The sequence below is a fragment of the Embiotoca jacksoni genome, unplaced genomic scaffold (genome assembly GCF_022577435.1).
Source record: "Embiotoca jacksoni isolate LCO1_2020_lvr unplaced genomic scaffold, fEmbJac1.0.p SCAF_3, whole genome shotgun sequence".
In the NCBI taxonomy this organism is placed as follows: Eukaryota; Metazoa; Chordata; class Actinopteri; family Embiotocidae; genus Embiotoca; species Embiotoca jacksoni.
In genome coordinates, this window is record NW_027185381.1 from 20,128,960 (window position 1) to 20,149,232 (window position 20,273).

General features: G+C 39.4%; 1 protein-coding gene across 1 annotated transcript in view; it reads right to left on the reverse strand.

Annotated features, from left to right (window-relative positions):
- The window catches only part of b4galnt4a (beta-1,4-N-acetyl-galactosaminyl transferase 4a), a 126,452-nt gene that overhangs the window by 24,522 nt on the left and 81,657 nt on the right, over positions 1 to 20,273 (reverse strand). The window contains exon 7 of the mRNA XM_069162195.1: positions 11,949 to 12,016. Within this exon, the coding sequence (XP_069018296.1) occupies positions 11,949 to 12,016 (68 nt within the window). The remainder of the gene's footprint in view (positions 1 to 11,948; positions 12,017 to 20,273) is intronic.

Here is a 20,273-nt window from a genome sequence, read left to right on the forward strand (position 1 = left end):
CTTTCTTCCTCTTTTTCCTCCTGTCTTCCAAAACAAACACAAACTCATCGTTTTTGATCAAGTCTGTTTTAAATTGAAAATAGTCCCACAAAAAACAGCAGATATGAAAAAAATATACAACCATGTAAACAGAAATACTTGCTGTTCCAGAATATACCACAGTAGATGTGCATGTTATTTTAAAATCTCTAATCTTTTAGATTACACAAAGACAGAAGCAACAGATGTCAATTAAACAAACTCCCACAGCCGGAGGAGACATCTTAAAGTTCAACCTGCAGTGCAAAACCCAAACAGCTGAAAATCCAAAGGTTTTTAGAATTTTCTAGTTCAGATATTTTTTGTTGATTTGTCAGGGCGGCTGTGGCTCAGATGGTACAGCAGGTTTGGTTTGTTCCTCGAGGAAAAGGAGGCAAACTGTAAAGCGCTTTGAGACTGCTAAGGTTATAAAGAGCCATATACTGTAAGTGCACACCATTTTTTTTTTTGCCAATCAGCTAATTGCTTAATTTACTGAAAAAGTATTTAGTAAGTAATACATCAGGAAACATAAATTCCAAGTGTTTCACAATAAATAAATAAAACAAACTACTTTATACTTATTTTGATTGTTTGGGCATGTTTTCATTCCTAATGTGGTTGACTGAGTTGAAAGGGAAGGACAAAGGCTGAAGGGGGATGGTCACGTGTTGCATAAACGCCGCTGCATCATCCGGCTGCCCAGCGTTCTGTAACCAATAAATCATTGCAGGTGGGGGAGAGCAGTGACAGTGTGCTAAGGTCACTCTCTCATGAATAGGGAATATCTCTCTGTGTGCAGCTGCTGAAATGGCACTCAGCAAACTTTAAGTGCCACTCCTTTGCACCCCCGCTTGCCCTTTCCCAAATGATTCAAACAGTATGCCATTCTTAACCCTAAACTTTGTGCTAAGCTGTGTTTGAAAAACAAATAAAATTATGTCTTATTTTGGATTCACCTCAGACAGACAACAGTCAAAAGTCCCATTCGATTTCATAAAATTTTCATAAATGAATATGTGTGAAGATTGAATGATCAGAATAACCTCAAGAGGGGAAGAGAGGGCAAAATGTAGTTTATAATGACGGATATGTATAACATGAGAATATTACTTTCAAACAAAACATAACAAAAACAAGCATTTATTGCAGAACAGAACCTTACTGTCCCATTTATCCTAAATTAGAGTTTATGTGAAATAGTCACATCCTGAACATCTTGGACTAAAATGGATTTTTTTTTTTTCAGTTTTAATTTATTCGTTTCTATCCCCGACCAGACAACTGTAGATGGTTGTGGGGCATATCAGTGCATCTCCTGACCCTTCATTAGATTATATTTCAACCCATAATCTGACTGGATCTAGGGGATAATCTAATGTCGGTGCTAAAAGGATGCCGTCTGCCGCCAGAATGTTTCTAAATCAGGCTCACCACAGACGGGAAGGACTACGCACTTGAAATAAATATTGAACAGATCTGCACATAAAACTCTTAACATGCATCTTCAACATGATACTATTGTTTTGTCAACTTTTGAGTCTTTCTTGCCTCTTGTCGCTTTCAGAAATATGCACAACACATTCAAAGAGCCGAAACCTTTGCAGTTACAAATTGGCAGGTCGGCCAATACTAACCTGCTTACCAGTTGTAAAAAGCCAGAAAAGACCAAACACAGACACAAATACATTCACAATGCAGACAGCAGATAAATCAACGGTAACAGATATGAGATCAAGACAAGCAGAAGGAAGACGTTGCACTGACAAACAGAGATGGATTAAAAAAAAAAAAAGAAAGACATCAAGTCCTTTTTACTACTTTTTAAAAACAATTTCCATTATATCTTTATATTTTCTATTTGTGAAATACTATGCCAATTCAGTAGCAATTTCCATTTTGGTTCATGTAATTTAGTTACACTGCTGAGACTTCGTTAAATCCTGCGGAAATAACTGTTGCAGTCTGCAGTTGCCTGCTGATGGTTATTTCCTTGTTTGAACTTGGTCTGAATTATTTCTGTTCATGTCTTGGTTTTCTTTTCATTTTGGGGTGAAGAAGAAAAATAAGTCAGATCTGGAAAAATGTAGAGCCACAGAAAAATCTGAATGAACAGCAGGAATTAAAAAAAATTGATTTGAGAAAATATTGTGATGGTGTGAAATCTGAAGTATTACATTTCAGCATCTCTAAAAGTTGCATTAATTTGATTTTGTGTGTGTATGTGTGTGTGTGTGTGTGTGTGTGTGTGTGTGTGTGTGTGTGTGTGTGTGTGTGTGTGTGCGTGCGTGTGCGTGCGTGTGTGTGTGCGTGCGTGTGTGTGTGCAGACTGGTGACACCAAACTTGATGGATGATGAGGCTGGCTTTGATTGAAAGAGATGAAGAGGCACAGAGTGACAGGTGGAAAGAAGATGAAGGAGGAGCAATAAATAGCAAATGAAGCACAGAAACAAAGGGGGTATTATAAACGCGTTCTTGGAGGAAAAAATACATTACAGTAAACATCAGTGAGATGTGATTTCATTCATAACGTCATACCAGAAGATGAGAAAATGAGAAGGCAAATGAGAGTTGGAAGAGGAAAGAATAGCTATTAGTGTGTGACTCAGAGGATGAGTAGAGGACACAAAACAAGGGTCTAATTGCTTGACTAATTGGAGCCTTTGTTTCCAGTTTCCCTTCACTGAACTGCACGGATAGAAACAGACAAAAGAACTTGACTGGGCTGGATAAAATAAGAGGGGACTGCTGGAGATAGACAATATCCAGAGAATATCATGTCTGCCTGAAGACTGCAAGGTTTAAAGTAGGAAATATATATTTTCCATGAAATGTAGAGAATGTTGTCCGTTCCCTGTTAATAGACAAACTCATGGGACTAAAGAGATACTGTCGGCCCAGACGGAGGGATTGATTGAGTCACGCACGCACGCATCCACGGACGCACGGACGGACACACTCTGTAATACTAACCAGGTTTGCAGTGAGCAGAGCTGAAGCGAAATGAAGACAGTATACTTTCTGCCTTTGGTCAATACCAGCCTTATTCCTCTTATTCTCCAATCATGACACTTTCTCGTATCTGCCAGGCAGCTACAGTAATTTTCTGATTCTACTTACCCAGTATCTCTTCTCGTTTTCCAACTCAATTTCTCATTAATGTTATCTGACTGTCACCCCGTCCCGATCTCTCTCTCTCGCCCGATTCCTCTCTCTCTAATACCCACAGGTGGCCTTGAAATAATAGACTATTCTCAGTGAGTACATTTCTCTCAACTCAACTAATGATACCAGTGTTTAGAGCTGCCCCAAGGAGGCCCACAAACTTCACTTTTCTCCCCTTGTGCTGCTCTCCCCTCTCCACTCCATTTCTCATGCATTTCTCTAATCCATCAGAGAGCTATCACGCTGCTCTTCCCCGCAGCCTCAATAAATCCTCTTTCTTCCATCCCCTCTCTTCGCCTTGTCCCTCTCAACTCTCCTTCATCCCCTCCTCTTCACCCATCTCTTTCTCCCTCTCTTCTTCTGGATCATGTCCGTCACTTCTTTCCTGCTCTTCTCAGACAGTCTCTTCTTCCACTATGTACCGCATCCAATTCTCCCGTATGTAATTATTTAACATAGCGTCATGGCATTACTATTTTCAGTGCTTTTTCCTCTCTATTCTTTCATTCCACACTTTTTTTTCCCACTTTGATTTTGCCTGAATGCATGAACGTCAAGAAAAAAGGATTTAGTTTCCTTGCTCTAGCAATGTGTGCGTACTTGTGCTACAATAAGACGCAGAGAAACATATGTTCTTCTGATCACTGCGAAGTGCAACTACAAATATTACATTAAACCAAGGTCAAACAGTACAACACCTACAAGCTACTAAGGATTTAACTGCAGGTAAGAGGTATAAAGTTAGCAGAAAAGAGGCAATAATTCGATGGGATAAGCCATGCAATACTTTATATTTTTCCTTACTTACCTACTAACTAGAATTGCCTATATGTTCTGTCTATTCCTCTGTGCCATAGATCACCATAATTGTCCAAAATAACATAGAAGACACATCAATAAACGCTCACAAATTAAATTGAATTATTCATTTCAATCATTCAGATGGCGGCTTCTGAAAAATAACCTGCCTAGCTGGTTCAACGAAATCACTCATTTTGAGTGGCCCACGAGCCTCTCAGAGAAGCTTTGATCCAGTCGTCTGTTCATAATGACTCGGCTCATGTCAAAGTTGTTCAGCCCTTCACACCTCAGTTTAAGAAAGTTACAGCGATTGTTGGCGGGAGCATTCATTAGAAAGGTGCGGGGATGCAGACGAATACACACTTTGGATGAAGCCGACATCTTTAAGCGCAGGTTGGAAGATAATGAGACAACTATTTGAATAACTCCTCCGGTGCTTTGCAGTGCATTGGGAAAAGTGTGTGTGTGTGTGTAAACATGTGTGCATATTAATGTATTTTTGACGTGTCTGCATGCGTTCCTGACTGCTGAACCCGTGTCATCACATGCCAACACATCCTTGATATTCACTGAGTCAGTAACAGCTTACAACTCTGTTTCACAGCTACTCAGAATGCAATGTCTGTGTTACCTCGGACTAACCTGACCCTCCGTCATCATTACTGTCTCTAATCACGTTTGGCCAGAATCAGCCCTGTGCTACAGCTTGGTTTCACTCATGTATTACTGCCAATCAGCTGTCCACTACCACAGTTTTTCACAGCTCAAGAGATGTGCATCAACACCCTAAAGACATTCTGATTAAACATAAGCCACTACACACTTGAACACACAGAAGCGCACACACTCAAACATAGATTTGTGTCTCAGCAGGCTCCCATCACTCACAGAAACAGATGGTGGAGTGAAGGCCTGAGGCAAGAAAGCAGGACAGAGAAGTCATTGCAGCTCCGTGGCAAACAGCTTCATTCTAATTCAACTGCGACAGCGTATCAACCAATTACCTTGAGCAGAGAGAGGTGAGTATTAATGCTCACAACCAAACACAATCAGAGAAATGTGTGCACACACATACACAAACATACAGACACACACACGTTTGTTAATACATGCATTTTATGAGACAGCGCAGCAGCTCAGCATAGAGCAGGTGCAACATTCAGCTCGTCTCCCTGCTATATCTGTATTCCTATGATGTCATAAGCAAGAAGCACTATACTTTCCTCTCCATAAATGCTTGAGTGTCCTCGCCATCTAATAGCCAGTAGTGCTTAAATGATTCAATTATAGATACTGAGAGATCCCATGGTGAAATAACTGGTCATTCTCCACTAGGTTTCCCTCATTGTTGCTGGAAAAGGGAACAGTTAACTCTGTCCTTCCAGCTCCATTCAGTCTTCGGCAGTTGCCTATCGAGTCATGTGTATTGAAAACAAATGGGAGAATGAATGCAAGTTCCTGCAGTTTGAGAACTAAAAGCTGCTCCTTGCAGATAATCTCAGAATCAGCTCTCCCCTTTCCTGCTCAACACACCACTGTCAAAGTTCAGCAGCAGACATTTTTAATTACTACTTTTTATTATCTATTACACTGAAGAAAAAAAATCAAAACACATTGAAACTCATGTTTAGAAACTGATCTAAAGAAGCACGTGTAGGTTTTGCTTTCACTCATGCACTGTTCAATTGACTTGTGCTTTTTTACCTTATCGCATTTCTTAAACTCTGACCTCACTCTTGCCGAGCTGTCGAGATACAGCCAGTGCTTATTAGTGTCATCCATTTTTCAAACAATATTCCTTCTAATCGTCAACTGAGTGTCAATAGCGTTCCAATCAGAGCTGCCTCAGAAGGTTCGAAAATACTTGATGTCAAGCGTGGTGTTGGACTAGCTCAGTATGCAACTCAGCAAAGTTCAGTTTAGTTTATAGAATTTTATCAAATGTCAATCTCGCCGATGTTGCCTATACAGCCCGGGGCTCTGTTAGCTGTTTTAGAGAACAGAGTGGTGTTGACAGGGTTATCTGGGTTCCTCATCTGACTACTTCACTGTCACTCATCAAGCTGTTGTGACAGCACCTAGCAGGCACTGTCAAACTATCACTTCACAGATATGAGCAGAGGTGGAGGCAAAGAGTTCGACAAAAAGGGACACTTTCAAATTGACACAGGTAATACTTTAATAGTGATAACAGAATAATGGCATTAAAAAGAAGGAGCTTTTTGGTGCTTCTGACTGGATTCAGGTTAGTTTGAGAGTTTTAAAGATTGTTTTTTTTTTAATGAACAGAATTTTAACCCACAGAAGAGGTTGAATCAGTATTTTCGGTATCAGTGAATTAATATATTTTTTCTTTCAGCGGATTAGTCATTTAGAATATAAGATGTAAGAAAATTGTTAAGAAACAGCCCATTTCAATTTCCCAGATCAAAGATGGTATTGTCGTTTTTTGTCTATCCACAAATGCAAGGGCATTTAATCTGTATATAACTAGTATGTGATATAAAACAGAAATCAGAGGCAATTCTCATTTAAGAAGCTGGAACTGACAAATGTTTACCTTACTGTTTAGGTTTATTGTTATAAAATATATACAGAATACGCCAAAGATGAGCAAGTCACCAGGGATATAGTGTTTTTTAAGGTTGTTACTACAGCTCATTTAATGATATGCTTATGTAAACATTGGTATGAATCAGATTGAAGAGATGGAGCCTCAAAGGAGAGGGGAAAGTGTTTTGCAGGAGCAGAAACTAAGCTGGGAGAGAAATTTGGAGGCAGAGAATACTAATGCTCTCAATCTTCAGGTTTTAATCAGAAAACTTTAGATTTAGAATGCAGGCAAAGCTATTTTGTCTCTAATACACATACGCACACTAATAGCATGAGTCATCAGCTCCAGGTGGTGTTAGCCAGGTGGTGTGGATGCAGCCAGATCTCTCTAACAGGTGCACTGGTCCAACTTTCCTGTCCATCCCATCTATTAAATTTGCCACCTAGGATGAACTTTGACCCCCCACAGCGACAGGAAGCATGTGTCTCTGCTGCAGGGTGGCACATTCATACAGAAAACCTTTACACTTTTCATACCTTTCCCCCTTTTACACCCTTCAATTCAATCATTACATGTAATTGCCATTATGACTGTAGACGAAGCAAAATAGAAAGAGTTGGCCATAAAAACGGAGGGATGGGGAACATGAGTGGTGGCTGATGGGAAAATTTAGTTGAGAGGAGGGTAGTGCACCTGAAAGCCAAAGACGCAGTCATCCAAGACGCAGAGTAGCCACATAGGGTCAGCCAAATAAAGGTTGCTTTGATTTTTTTTGTGTGTGTATGTGTGTTTGCGTGTGTGTGCGCGAGTGTGTGTGTAAATCTGCGTGAAGCCTTTGATTGCATCGCATGGAGACCTCCAAACAGCGAGTGAAGGGTTTAAAGTGAACCCTTCAACAACAATATGTTTCATTCCCTGACAATATGATTCAGCCCTGCAGCAGCCATTAGTCACTGTTCACTCAACTCTACCACAATCTGCTGTACAGGTCCAATGAACCGAGACATAAATAACCACAGTCCACGATGTGAAAAAAAAGAAACAACCTTGCTAACGTGGGAGTGTCTGTTGTGTTTCATTCTGCTCTCCTCTGTTCAATTACATTTCTGAAGGCTGCTCTCTGTTTGTGCTCTGCTCAGCACCGTTCGACTACGTTCCATTTTACTTCAGCTTTGTCTCATTTCATTCAGTTCTGGGCCCAATATGATAATACCGAGAAACAGAAGCACAGTGTGAGAGTTGTTTTAAATTGCAGCTTTGATTAAGGCTTTGTGCAGAACCTAACTCGTAGAATGGAGTCTGCAAATAGGCTCAAATGGTGCTGAACTTATTCTCACATAACAAATTGCAAAAGAGGATCATGCTGAGGGCTAGCTGTAGCCTCATGAGTAATGACTGACAATTTTCACAGTGGCTTTCCATCCACAAAAATGAGAGTAATATTCCAGAAACACCTAAACCATCTAATTTTGTTCAATTATTTCTTTATTTTATCAAATGTTTAAAATTACCAGGTGATAAAATCTTTATAATGATGAATTATTATTGCTGCACACATCCTTTGATGCTTTTTTTTTTTTTTTTTTTTTTTTAAACAGACTGTTCTATGTTGCTAATTTTCTCATTTCAATTCTATCCCATTTAATGTTAGAAATACCTTTTTGCGACTGCATGGCAATTATCTTGCTGCACACATTTGCCATGTCTGAAAGCCTATCTTACTATAAACTGATCAGGTGTAATGGTGTGTACAGGATGTGTGTTGCACAGTGTACCATACGGAGCATGTGGAAAGACGACGAATAAACTGCCTTTGCTTTGGGGCGTTTCAATAAAGTCATTAGATAAGGAGAGAAATTTCAAATGGCACGGTATTTAACAAACACATGCATGTTAATGCACACACACACATATGTATTTGCTTGCATGCAAAAAGATGAATATGTCCTCTAACGCACACCCACACACAGAAACATCAAACCAGATTTTGCCTCATTATCTTAAGCTAGACTTTCACACTGTCTTTGACATGCTTCCCCTAAAGCAAGTGAGAGTGTGGAGCTATAAAATAAGACAGATTTGACTCTAGTCATTTGCCCTAAAACCCCCATGACATGACAGAGAAATCATGAATCATTGAACACATCAAGGCAGGGCAACATGAAAAGACTTTGAGAGAGGGCAGACAACCAAAACTGGTGTGTGCATATGTATGTGTATCGGATTTAAGTGGAGTAAAGAGCCCACAGCTAAAACTTGGTCTTTGCAACACCTCACCTTCAGTGGACCATTATTTTCTAATGACATCATGCCCAAACTATTTTGCAGTTTCTATGCAGGTGCAAAATGCATAAACACCCACACAACCAAACCCACACACACACACACAAAATAACAGGTCGCAAAACTTGCAGTGAGTGTCACACCCAGATTTTTCTGCCGCACAGCCTCTAATGTTCCCGTCACATTCTGCCGCCACGCTCAGTTGCTCTGTTGTTGTCTTGTTATTGTGGAAGAATGCAACATACTTGTCAGACAGGCAGAGAAAATCAAAAAACTTTCAACCGCATCCTTTTTCTTCATTTTTTGTCACCTCCCTGTTCTCCCTTGAAGGCCAGTGTGCCTGCTGTGCTAACCAGTTGATCCTACGCAGCGACGAAAAGAAACACTTGCCTTACAGCAGTGATGAATACAAATGTAATAAGTGTTGTGGTTTGGTTTTATTCTGTCACACAAACAACCAACGCACAACACAACATTTGCCAACATATCAAGTGGAGCAACAGAGACAAGATCATTCTTCCAGGATGGACTGACACACACAGATGTTGTGTCCAGAACAAAGCAACATACTAAATTTAGAGTACATGGACAACCAGGATGAGAAAATTGGATACACTGCATCTGCAAGCATACTTCACATTCTTCTCTGCTTTGATTACCGTATTAATTTTACATTGCTGTTTATTCAGTCACACTTATTGCATCACTTGAAGGTCTCATCAAATGTTAGAGTATTATTAAGATGCATAGCATTAAAAGAAAATTGCAAGTGATCATCAAACCCATGCATCTGTTGCACATTCGGCCCCTATTTGTAGAGAAACACACAGTTTTATCTTTTGTGTGTTTTTTTGTAGTCTTTTCTATTACAGGTCTTCATGTTAAAAAGGAGGTCGTGTCATGTCGCTCAATGTCCTGTCATGGATCTCTTCTTGCAGTGTATCCAATTTTCTCATCCTGGTTGTCCATAATTTTCTTTTAATGCTATGCATCTTAATAATACTCTAACATTTGATGAGACCTTCAAGTGATGCAATAAGTGTGACTGAATAAACAGCAATGTAAAATTAATACGGTAATCAAAGCAGAGAAGAATGTGAAGTATGCTTGCAGAATGTGTTCCATCTCATTTGGTTTTCATGGTTTGGACTTGTGCTCTTTGTTGCATGACACCAGGCAGCGCCACACTGACAAAACATAACAACATGCATGAAGGTCTGATTGCCTGACTTTCACAGCACATGATATCGCTTGCAGTACTTGATTCAAAATACTTTTCTAACCTCTGAGATTAGATCTTATAACTGACTGCATATCTATTGTTTGATAGTTAGTTTGATAGATGCGTTTGTATTTTGCGTCATAATCTAGAGTTGTGTTCAGGAGTATCTTATCAGGTTTATTTTAGTTTAAAACGTTATGTATTCGTAAAAAATGACATACATTAGAAAATTGTCACAATCATGACTGAATTTACATTAGTGCCACCCAGACTTGATAATCTGCTGATCCTTGGTAATCAGAGTGCTAACCGAACATCCACACTCACTGCCAAAGAAGTCCATTTAAACAGCTGGCCCACACTTTTACTCGAGCCGTTGGTGCAAGCTGATTCATTAACAATTAAACTAGAGTGCCTTATCATGTGCCCTCTCAATTGTAAAGATTTGTGGCTGTAGACCTGCTGGTTGCTCCCAGGTCGTTATTTACTAAGACTGATCAGAGCCCAAACTCTCCTGCCTACTGAGTTCAGACACACCAGGTCTCTAGATTGTTATAGCTTCTCTTTGTGAAAGCTTTTGGAAATTTCTGACCTGTCTTAAATACACCATTTTTCTTTATTTTATATAGAAATTTCTTCTTTTTTTTAATTGTCTTTTTAATTTTTTTTATTTTATTGAATTATGTTTATTGTCTCAGTAATTTTATTGGATACTTCTTATTGTATTATTACTATTTGTCATTATATTAAATTACTTTCCCTCTGCTCATGTCCACTGGCCTTATTCTCTTCTCATCTTATTATATCCATATTGCCTTGTTTTAGCTCCTTTTTGTAAAGCACTTTGTTAAGAAAAGTTCTGTAAAAATAAAGTTACAAATAAAATTACTTATCATCACTATTTCTATGGTACTTCAGGTGTTGGAACATTTGGTCCAACATCTAGATTGTTATAACATATGCACAGATAACACTAAATAGTTGTGCTATTACTCTGGTCCCACTTGTTCTTTCTTTTTTTCTTGTCAATCTGACCTCACATTATTTTTTATCATTTATCAACTTTTAACACAACTGTATCATGCTGATATGAAATTACATTATTGTTCATCACTGAATCTGTACCATTTAGAAGGGCTAACATGCTCTAAACTTTCTGTATAAACACCATTAGATGTGTGTATATGTGTGTGTGTGAATAATTTAATGCTGCATTTTACAGCTTGTGCTTCATTCAGTCAGGCAAATGTGGGAGCCCAAAGGAATAGGAGCACCGTTTTTAGAATCTCTCCTCTTGCATAATCATATCAACTTAACAATGACTTTAGATGCAAACTGGATGCAGCTCAGCGCTCAGCAATTAGGGAGAAAGATGTGTTGGATCTAGGATTTAGAGAGTGAGTCCTCTCAACTGTTATTTTTCTCCACACTCAGACACCTGATGAGAGCACTCTCTATACTGTGTGTTAATTCATACACATAGTACTGAAATGCATACATAGTTATACACACAAAGGGGTGGCTTTCCAGTGTCCAGTGAACACTTGAGGCATCAATTTCCCCGTGTTTGTGAGCAGTAAAAGCCTTCTGAAGCAATTGACTTCACCGTATTGGTACAAAAGAGGATGGAGGCTGACATGAATGGACACAGCACGTGATTGTTGCAGAGTGCTACTTAACAGGCAGAGAGACACTTTAACAGAAAGAGGCACAAGACCTGTCCTAGGAGATGCTCCAGTGGAGGTCTGCATTTTGTGCCCTCTTTTGGTCTTTGTGCTGGCGTGAGAGTGAAATAAATGTGCCTGTAAGATGTGTGTGTGTGTGTGTGTGTGTGTGTGTGTGTGTGTGTGTGTGTGTGTGTGTGTGTGTGTGTGTGTGTGTGTGTGGTTGTCCCAGGTACTTACTGCACAGACTTGGAGGACTGGGACCTGAACTTGCTGAACTCGCCTGGAGCGGTCCACTCTGTACCCAGCTGCAACACACAAGACAGAAGACACAGGTTAGTGTGAAAGGAAGAGAAGGGAGTGTTAAAGTTGGAGAGCAGAACATAAGAACAGCATGATGCACAGTTTGAAAATTATTCTTATAAATCAACACCATATTTATGATTATGAAACAATGACAGTGGTTATTTAGGAAGTAAAAGACCAGGATCATAGTCCCAGGTAGCAGATGTAGATCATTTCTAATTCAGAAAAAGGATTGTTCGAGTCAAAAGGACGCTGCAAGATCCTCATCGTCTTCATGTTATGATAGCAATGTTAATGAAGAGTCATTGGGAAAACAAAATAATATGCCCCAGACCAACAGGGAGAGTCAATCAGGAGGCAAGTTCTGATGGGCAAAGTGAGGAAACAGATGAGAACTAATGACTATAAACAGACAGAAAATGAGAAAGACGGATTCCCTGCCAATACCGACTCTAAGAAGCCAGCTCATCTGAACCCCTGGGGCTCCTGTTTGAGCCCTCTGGTCGAATCAGTGCCCATTCATTTCCTCAGCAAGCCAACACAACTAATTAGGGCCCCTGCTGCTGCTGATCCATAATGAAAGAATGCAGCGAAGATCACAGTGGGCATGCCTTTAATTGTTTGTGCTGGCCACACTTCTGGATTTGAGACTGGTCAGAAAACATTGTGGCGGTGACAGATCACAAGAGCCTTTCAGCTTGTAAATAGCTGCTGAGCCTCACCCTGGGTACCACGATGCATTCACAGAGAGAGGCACACACAGCGAGGCACACCTACAACAAACATACATACACACACACGCACGCACACACACGCACACTTACACATATACATATACAAATATACACATACGAAAAGGCAATTATAAAATGGCACATCTGAATATGTTTGCTGGCGTGAGAAGAAAGCTACTATGGGAGGAAAACCTCAAAACGAGGCAGTAATGTCTGTCCAAAACTAACCAGGCCCCTGGCAGTGCTAAAGCCTCTGAGAGTCTCTGTGAGGCAGTTGGCTGCAGACGACGAGGGCACAATGTGTGCCACTGTGCTTTTACTCTGAAGTCCACGGCATGCTGTTGCTGTAGTATATTTCCACACCAACAGTATCCTCACATATTCTTCCTCCAGCGGAGAAGAAAAAATATTTTTATCTGCTTATTAATAGACCGACACTGCGACCTGTTAATGCTGCGCTTATCAATTATCTGCATCAGTAACATCACTGCCACAAATGCTTCCACGGATTTCTTCACAGAATAACTAACCTTCAGAGAGAGTTAAATAAGTTTGACAAATAGCTGACATAGCTAAAAGGAGTACGCACCTCAGCAAACTTTAAAATCTTTCAAAGCAAAGGATAGCATTGGAACAAAATGCTGGTGCCTTGGCACTCAGCATAAAAAGGAAAGTTAAAAAGTAATACAGTTGAAAATGTCTGTAGGTATACTGTACTCAAATGTTTATACTCTCCCTTCTTTGAGGTTCAGTCCTGAAAGAGTTGTTGACCACATAAAATAGAAAGCAACAGCAAAGCAGAGGCAGCACCATAAAACATATTTACCTCAGCAAGTCAGGCTATCTTGTGCGGACTCTAAAGATACCAAAATTTGATGTGAAAAATGTGAATACAGAAATAAATGTACAAATAAAATCTGTCTATAGAAAGAAAACATGATAGTTGCATTTAATTCAAAAGTAAATATACATTTCTAAGAGAAATGAGACTATAATGGAGGCAAAAATAAATAGTGAGAACATTAACCTAAATGTAAATATGATCTATTATATTTAATATAGATGGGTTTTTTTAGAGCAGTAAAATTTAGATGTACATAAATATTCAATTTATAGGTTGTATCTTGGTAATATAAATAAATAAAGATTATCATTAGACATTTCACCTGCAAACCTTGACTTCCTAATGTTGTGCTTTATGCAATATTTTGATTTAAGTAAATACTTGTATTTCTATTTCTATTTACTATGTAAATTTCTTCAGTTGAATATCAAATAAGCCAATCTCCAACTCCACAAAGCTTTTAATTATCAATCTATTTGTTAACAGCGAATGTAAATTCAGACTTTCATAGATATGTAGTTCACACAAAGGAGCATCAGTGTCACAGAGCAAATCTTCCAAAATAAAAGGTTGTTGTTTTATCTTTTTCCTTGTCAGATCAGTTGTATGTGAACAAAAGCACTGATCAAAGACATTGTTACAAGGACAAAACACGTGCAAAACTCTGCTCTCGGATGAAAATGGCAGATGTTCTCCAAGGTGCACACATGGACATGAACAACACACCCACACACAGACATAAACAGAAACACACATGCACACAGAGATGTTTTCACACTGGAGAATGAGTCACTGCTTATTGAGGGCAGCATCTCCTCACCAGAGTAGGCAGGAGGTAAATCAAAAGGCAAGCTGCCAGAGAGTCAGGAGGGGCATCTCACACACAAGCACATACTCCTCATATTACATCTTTAAATCACACCCCCTCACTGATATAGTGTCATTCTTTGCTTCTACTTCAGAAGTCCCCTCTGAAAAGTGAGCCAGGGAACTTGGCAATCCAATATCTTAAACTTAAAGCAGTTAAAGAACCCAGACATATACCAGGTCTAATATAAACTGTCTCTTTTATCCTCTGTCACAGAGACACAAGCACACACTATGTGTGAACCTCACCCACATATGTAGGTACCTCGTGAAAAACTAATTTCAGATGACCACTGGCCCTGAAACACTGAAAAGTGAAACACAAAACAGGGTGAAGAGATAAAAGAAATATGAGTGTGCAGTGGAGCTATTGAGATATTACTCCTCTATCTCTCAGCTTTCTCCTCCATGTGATTTTTTTTTTCTCTCACCATATAAGAGAGAAGTAATAAAGAAACACCTGACCTGTGATTTAACTTCAGAGTGGTTTTCTTTCTCGCCTTCACTGTTTGTTTGTTTTTTCAAGCGGTTGTGAACTACAAAGTTTTAACCACTAAAAATACTGAACGCAATGTTACTTTTACTTCGACTGTTCATGTGGTTATCTGGGACATACAGTACAGGCATACCATGAGGAGAGAAGTATGAAGTGGGATTTGTTGGGTCTGCCTACTGTTTGTAGTTGTATTCATTAAACTAAAGTATGTTAATAGAAAACCGAAAAAGATTAAGCCTGAAATATTGAGAAAAAAAAAAAATGAAGCATTCTGCTCATTGGAATAAAGGCCATGTTCTGTTTAGCAGTGCCGGAGCATTGATCTTTACATTGTGGCAGGCCATTAAGATTCAGGTTGAGAAGCAGGGTTTGGGACCAAAGGTTCACTGGCTTGATTCCTGGGATAGGCAAGAAAAAACATTCCTGGCTGAAGTGGCATTGATCAAGATACGTAACCCGCAACTGCTTCTGATGTGTGTTCTCTGCTCACACATAGATTAAATGCAGAAGTCAAAGTTCGATGTGTAAAATATATGTACACAACATACTATCACATACAATGACTGCTCTTCTTCTGGATTTAACAGACCCATTATTTACTGCATGTTTGTCTGGTTCTGTTGAAGGATTCTTCCTGCTAAGAGAGAGTTTTTCCTGCCAGCTGTCACTCGTGGGAATTGTTGAATTGTTGGGTTGCTTTCAATAATCTTGTTGTGAGGACTTTACTATGTTAAGTGCTCTGAAATAACTTATGTTGTGATTTGGTGCTGTATAAATAAAATTGAATTGAATAGAAAAATTCAGAGTAGAACTATATTTTTCTCGCATGCAAAAATATCCTCAGTGAGAAAGGGCAATTGTAACCTGGGAAGTCTGTAACAAACATTAACAATGAAATGACAGGGCTGAAGTCTGTGTGCTATAACATAGTTATAATATCAGAGATTATGTTTAAAATGTATTGTAAAAGACTAAGAAAAATGAAACTATACATGTAATATAGCATGCCTGCTCATGCGTCACTCCTCCTCTTTCAGCTCAAGAAATTGCCTGCTTATCAGTAACAACTGTTTGAACACACATGTTAAGAAATGTCGTGGGAGGAAAAGCACAGTTGTAACTAATAACATTAATTATGGCCACATTCCATTTAGGTGTTTCAGGTTTAGGGCCTTTATTGTTTACTGTTGCTCTTGAATGGAACAGAGTTATGATTAATGTAATTAGTTCCTGGTCTAGCCTGTAGCTAAAACTAATGTCATTAGTTATAGAGCTTTTCCTGCTGTGAAACCAACATGTGCTGTTAAAAGGTCTTTTCACCCTGAGTTAGAGGAATGTTGATACATCATCTTTGAACTGCACTGACGGCAACCCAGGCATAAGTTCATACCCCAGCATTTTTAAGAAGGCGCTGACTAAATAAGGAACGAGAGAAGAGTTAGAAAAGTAAAATGTTAAAACGATAACTGTTCCAGTACTGAGTCAGTAAGGGGGCACGAGGAGTGTACCAAAAAGAAAGAAAAAAAAAAAAAATCAAGATGGCTGTTTTTGTCTCTTTGAATTAGACAGTGTTTTTTAGGCCAGGGAATGAAAACAATAATATGCACTGAGAGCCAACAACAGTCTTTGTTTTGACTGTGACCTCATTAAGCAGGAATACTTGGTGCTTCATGTAGGATGTTTACGGTGTTTATGAGACCAGTCGATCTGAATGAATCGTGGGGTTTGAACGGGGTGGTTTTCCATCCTTCAAGTCAGTCACTGATCTTCATTCATTTCATTTTGGCCTAGTATGAACCTGCAGATACTTCAAACGGGCTGGAGTCTGGTAATCCATCACAATTATCTTCATGTCTGTTTTTATTGCTGTCAAAGTTATATTATCAATGGGTGGTTATGGTCGTGTTAGTGAGTATTGTGAATGGAACGTCCTCCGCACACCAATGTAACTACAACAGGAATAAAAGCAGACATAGACATGCTGCTCACTGTGATGGATTACCCATCTCAAGCACGTTTGAAATTTTAATCCCGGGCGCATCCATTTTCGTCCCTGTTGATGTCATTTAAAACATGGAATTTCAAATTGTATATAGAATGAAATTCATTACACGCTTGTTGTGGTTTTCAATCCAAAATGCTATTTATTATTTTTGGACAGGAGTTGCTACCTGGTAAAAAAGTGTTTGAAAAGCAGCAGAATAAGCCGTTTTTAGAGCAGACATTTTGATTTATTGTAGCAGGAAAAACACAGGTGTTACTAACAACATTAAAGATGGCTTTGTTCTATAAGTGTCCCAGTAAGCCATGGCAATGCCATGGATGATCCAGGATTTCAAAACTGAAGCAGCTAAATAGATTTTGACTATCATTCATTTTAATATCGACACCTGACCGTTCCTTCTGTGAAAGGAGCCGACCTCTTTGATCCATCCTTCAAATCAATACGAGAAAGTGAGTATTTTGTACATACTCTACACATATTAAGGAAAACCCACAATATGGTCGATCCTCTCCTTATCAACTGCTGTACACAGTTCAGTGTCATAGTTATTAGAGTTAAACTAAGTTGAGAAACAGTCTCTGTTACAAACACAGTGACAAGGTCTCGTCTGTCAGAGCAGCTACCGTCGCTGTCGAGTCTGCCATATTGATCGTACCTCCCTGACCCAGTTTCCCGTGTGTCTTTGTCTTTTTTGTGTCTTCGTATTGAACCAGATAGAATAGGTATCACAGTTGACATACATCACTTCCAGCATGTGTCTATACGAGCAGAAATGTACAACAGCAGTGAATGAACTCACACACACGTACTTTCTGCTACTCATATTCTCTTTTTTAATATCAGACGAGCCCCGGTCTGGTTCTGTGGGAAGCTCTGCGGGAGCTGTCTGGACATTCTGATTGAGGGAAAATCTCATTACAGATTAGCTGTGGGGACGAAATATGATTAATGCCAAGGCGGGACAATGGATGATCCCCACTCATATTAAATTCATTCACATGCGCACAGATAATGTCCCAGCAGGAACATACACTACCCCCAACCCTAAACTGACCAGAGCGAGCTGGTGCATGTAAGGGACTGAAAAGAAGAACGACGATCAACTCAAAGTAATTTTTTCCTTTCTGTGTCAGAAGTGTGCATCTGTGTGTGTTAGAACAGACCTGAATGAAAACCAGGATTACACCAGAACTTTTCTTTGCATACCCAAGTGAGTGAGAGAGAAATGCCCCTCCCCTGATAACGTCATCATTTCATTAAGGTATCCTGCTCGGAGATATCGGCCACATTTGGTACATCGTTCGAAAGCAAACCACAAAATGCTGACAGGGGTCTCCATGGAAACGCCACAGAAATGCTTCAGCTCCCTACTTTTTGTCCTATCACAGTTAAATGTCTCATGGCAGCACATTCCATTTATAGCCAGCTCGCTATCAAGGATGACAACGTTGTGACAACTGACATGAAGTAACAATCCCTGACAACACTATGTGAGTCAGGTCATGAACAGATCAGGAATTACAACCACTTATCACATTTGCCAAGCATAATATTATGCTATTAATTGTGTGCAATCACCTTTTGAAATATTTCAAGATATCTTCCCATTTTCATTTGAGTCTCTAGTTTGGAAGCTCTACCCTTTAACAACAACACACAGAGGTGATCCTCTCACTTTCTAGTCCATGCTGCATTCATGCTGTTGTTTGTCATTGCAGGTATTTATCATTGGTGAGTATTTTGAAACAAGTTTACAAAGGCTGTCACCTAAAACAAGAGACCCAAAAAGCCTTTACTTTTCTCTTTTGTACAGAGACCACAGTAAATATGTTCTATAAGACTCCACAGATAGACATCTGTAGTATAATGTGTCAGCCTTATTTTTAGATATCTCATCTGCTAATACAAAAAGCAGATAAATGACATCCATTTATCCCATTTTTATGAACAGCTTTGAGTTATTAGGAGAATTTGAACAGCATGAAATAAAGTTTAGACCTCTTAAGCGCTAATGGTATTTAACAGTAGGGGTGGATGTAAACCTGCTTTTCGGATTAGTAAAGCCCTGCCTTACCTGCTTAAGGACACGAGTATATACCGTGTATGAAACAAGAATTTATACAAGTTGTGCAAAAATGTCAATATTTGAAGTCCTCTTTGGGAAAATTGTTTTTAATAAACAATAAACTCATACAGAGAGATGGGTCGCATAGTGAGGAAAAGAATTGAGATTTGATTTCCTATTTGTAAGACACAATGTGTTTCTGACGACGGGGAAGGCAGCGAGGCCTGTCTGTCAGTCGGTGGCAGAATGAATGATCCCTAGCCACAGCACTGCTCCTCTGCCATTACCTCGATGATATTTCTCCACTGCTAAATGTCACATCAATATTCGCAGCCAGCTAATTAATCTCAGCTCCCATGGAACCTGGTGACATCTCAAATCCTGTTGGAATACAGATGGCACCATGGCTGGACCTTTGCTCTTAACACATATTTGCTTAGAGCGCTCATATGTTGAAGTTCAAACATTGTGCAACCTCATGCATCTGTCCCGTCTTGAATCTTTCAGAGGGGTTCATCGAGAAAGCTTTATTAGTGAATGCAGCTTGACTTTCATTCAATTCCAGGTAAAGGGTACTTCAAGGATAGATGGAAAAGGAAAACGATTTTTCACAGGATGTCCTACAAGAGGATTTAAGTTCCCTATTTTCTGAGCTGTGTTGGAGGTGAGTGATAGCCTGAGTGTTAGGATGGCGACATGAGGTGAGCGGGTGATTGCTAAAGACGAACAAGGTCAAACTGCTCATTGTCCCTTCTGTTCCTGCATGGCAAAGGTCTGGCACAATGAAAGGCTTATCCTGCCGACTGATCAGGACCCGATGCTTTTACTAACAGCAACTGTCTCAGCACTGATGTCAGATCACAGCAATATTAGTCTAAGACCTTTTGACCCATTGAAATTCCATTAATAACTACACTTCGAGAAGAATACGTCCCCATGTCTGACCTGTCTGTCTTGCTGCATAACTGTCTGTTAGAAAAAGGAAATCCATTAGATGCCATTTAGAGCTATGAGTCACTGTCCGCCTGAATACCACATCAGATAATAAAGTCACTGTGTAGTCTAATGATGGGTTTGGATTTTCTGCATGTATTGTACTGTAAAAGAGCTTTCCCAGAGGTATATATTACACAGTGCTTTTGCCATTTATGTCATGACACTGAGAAGTTTGAAACTATTTAGCCCTCAGGTGATTCAGATTGTTCCTGCAGTAAAAAGCTTGTTGCTAAGCAATGCTTGTTAAAAACC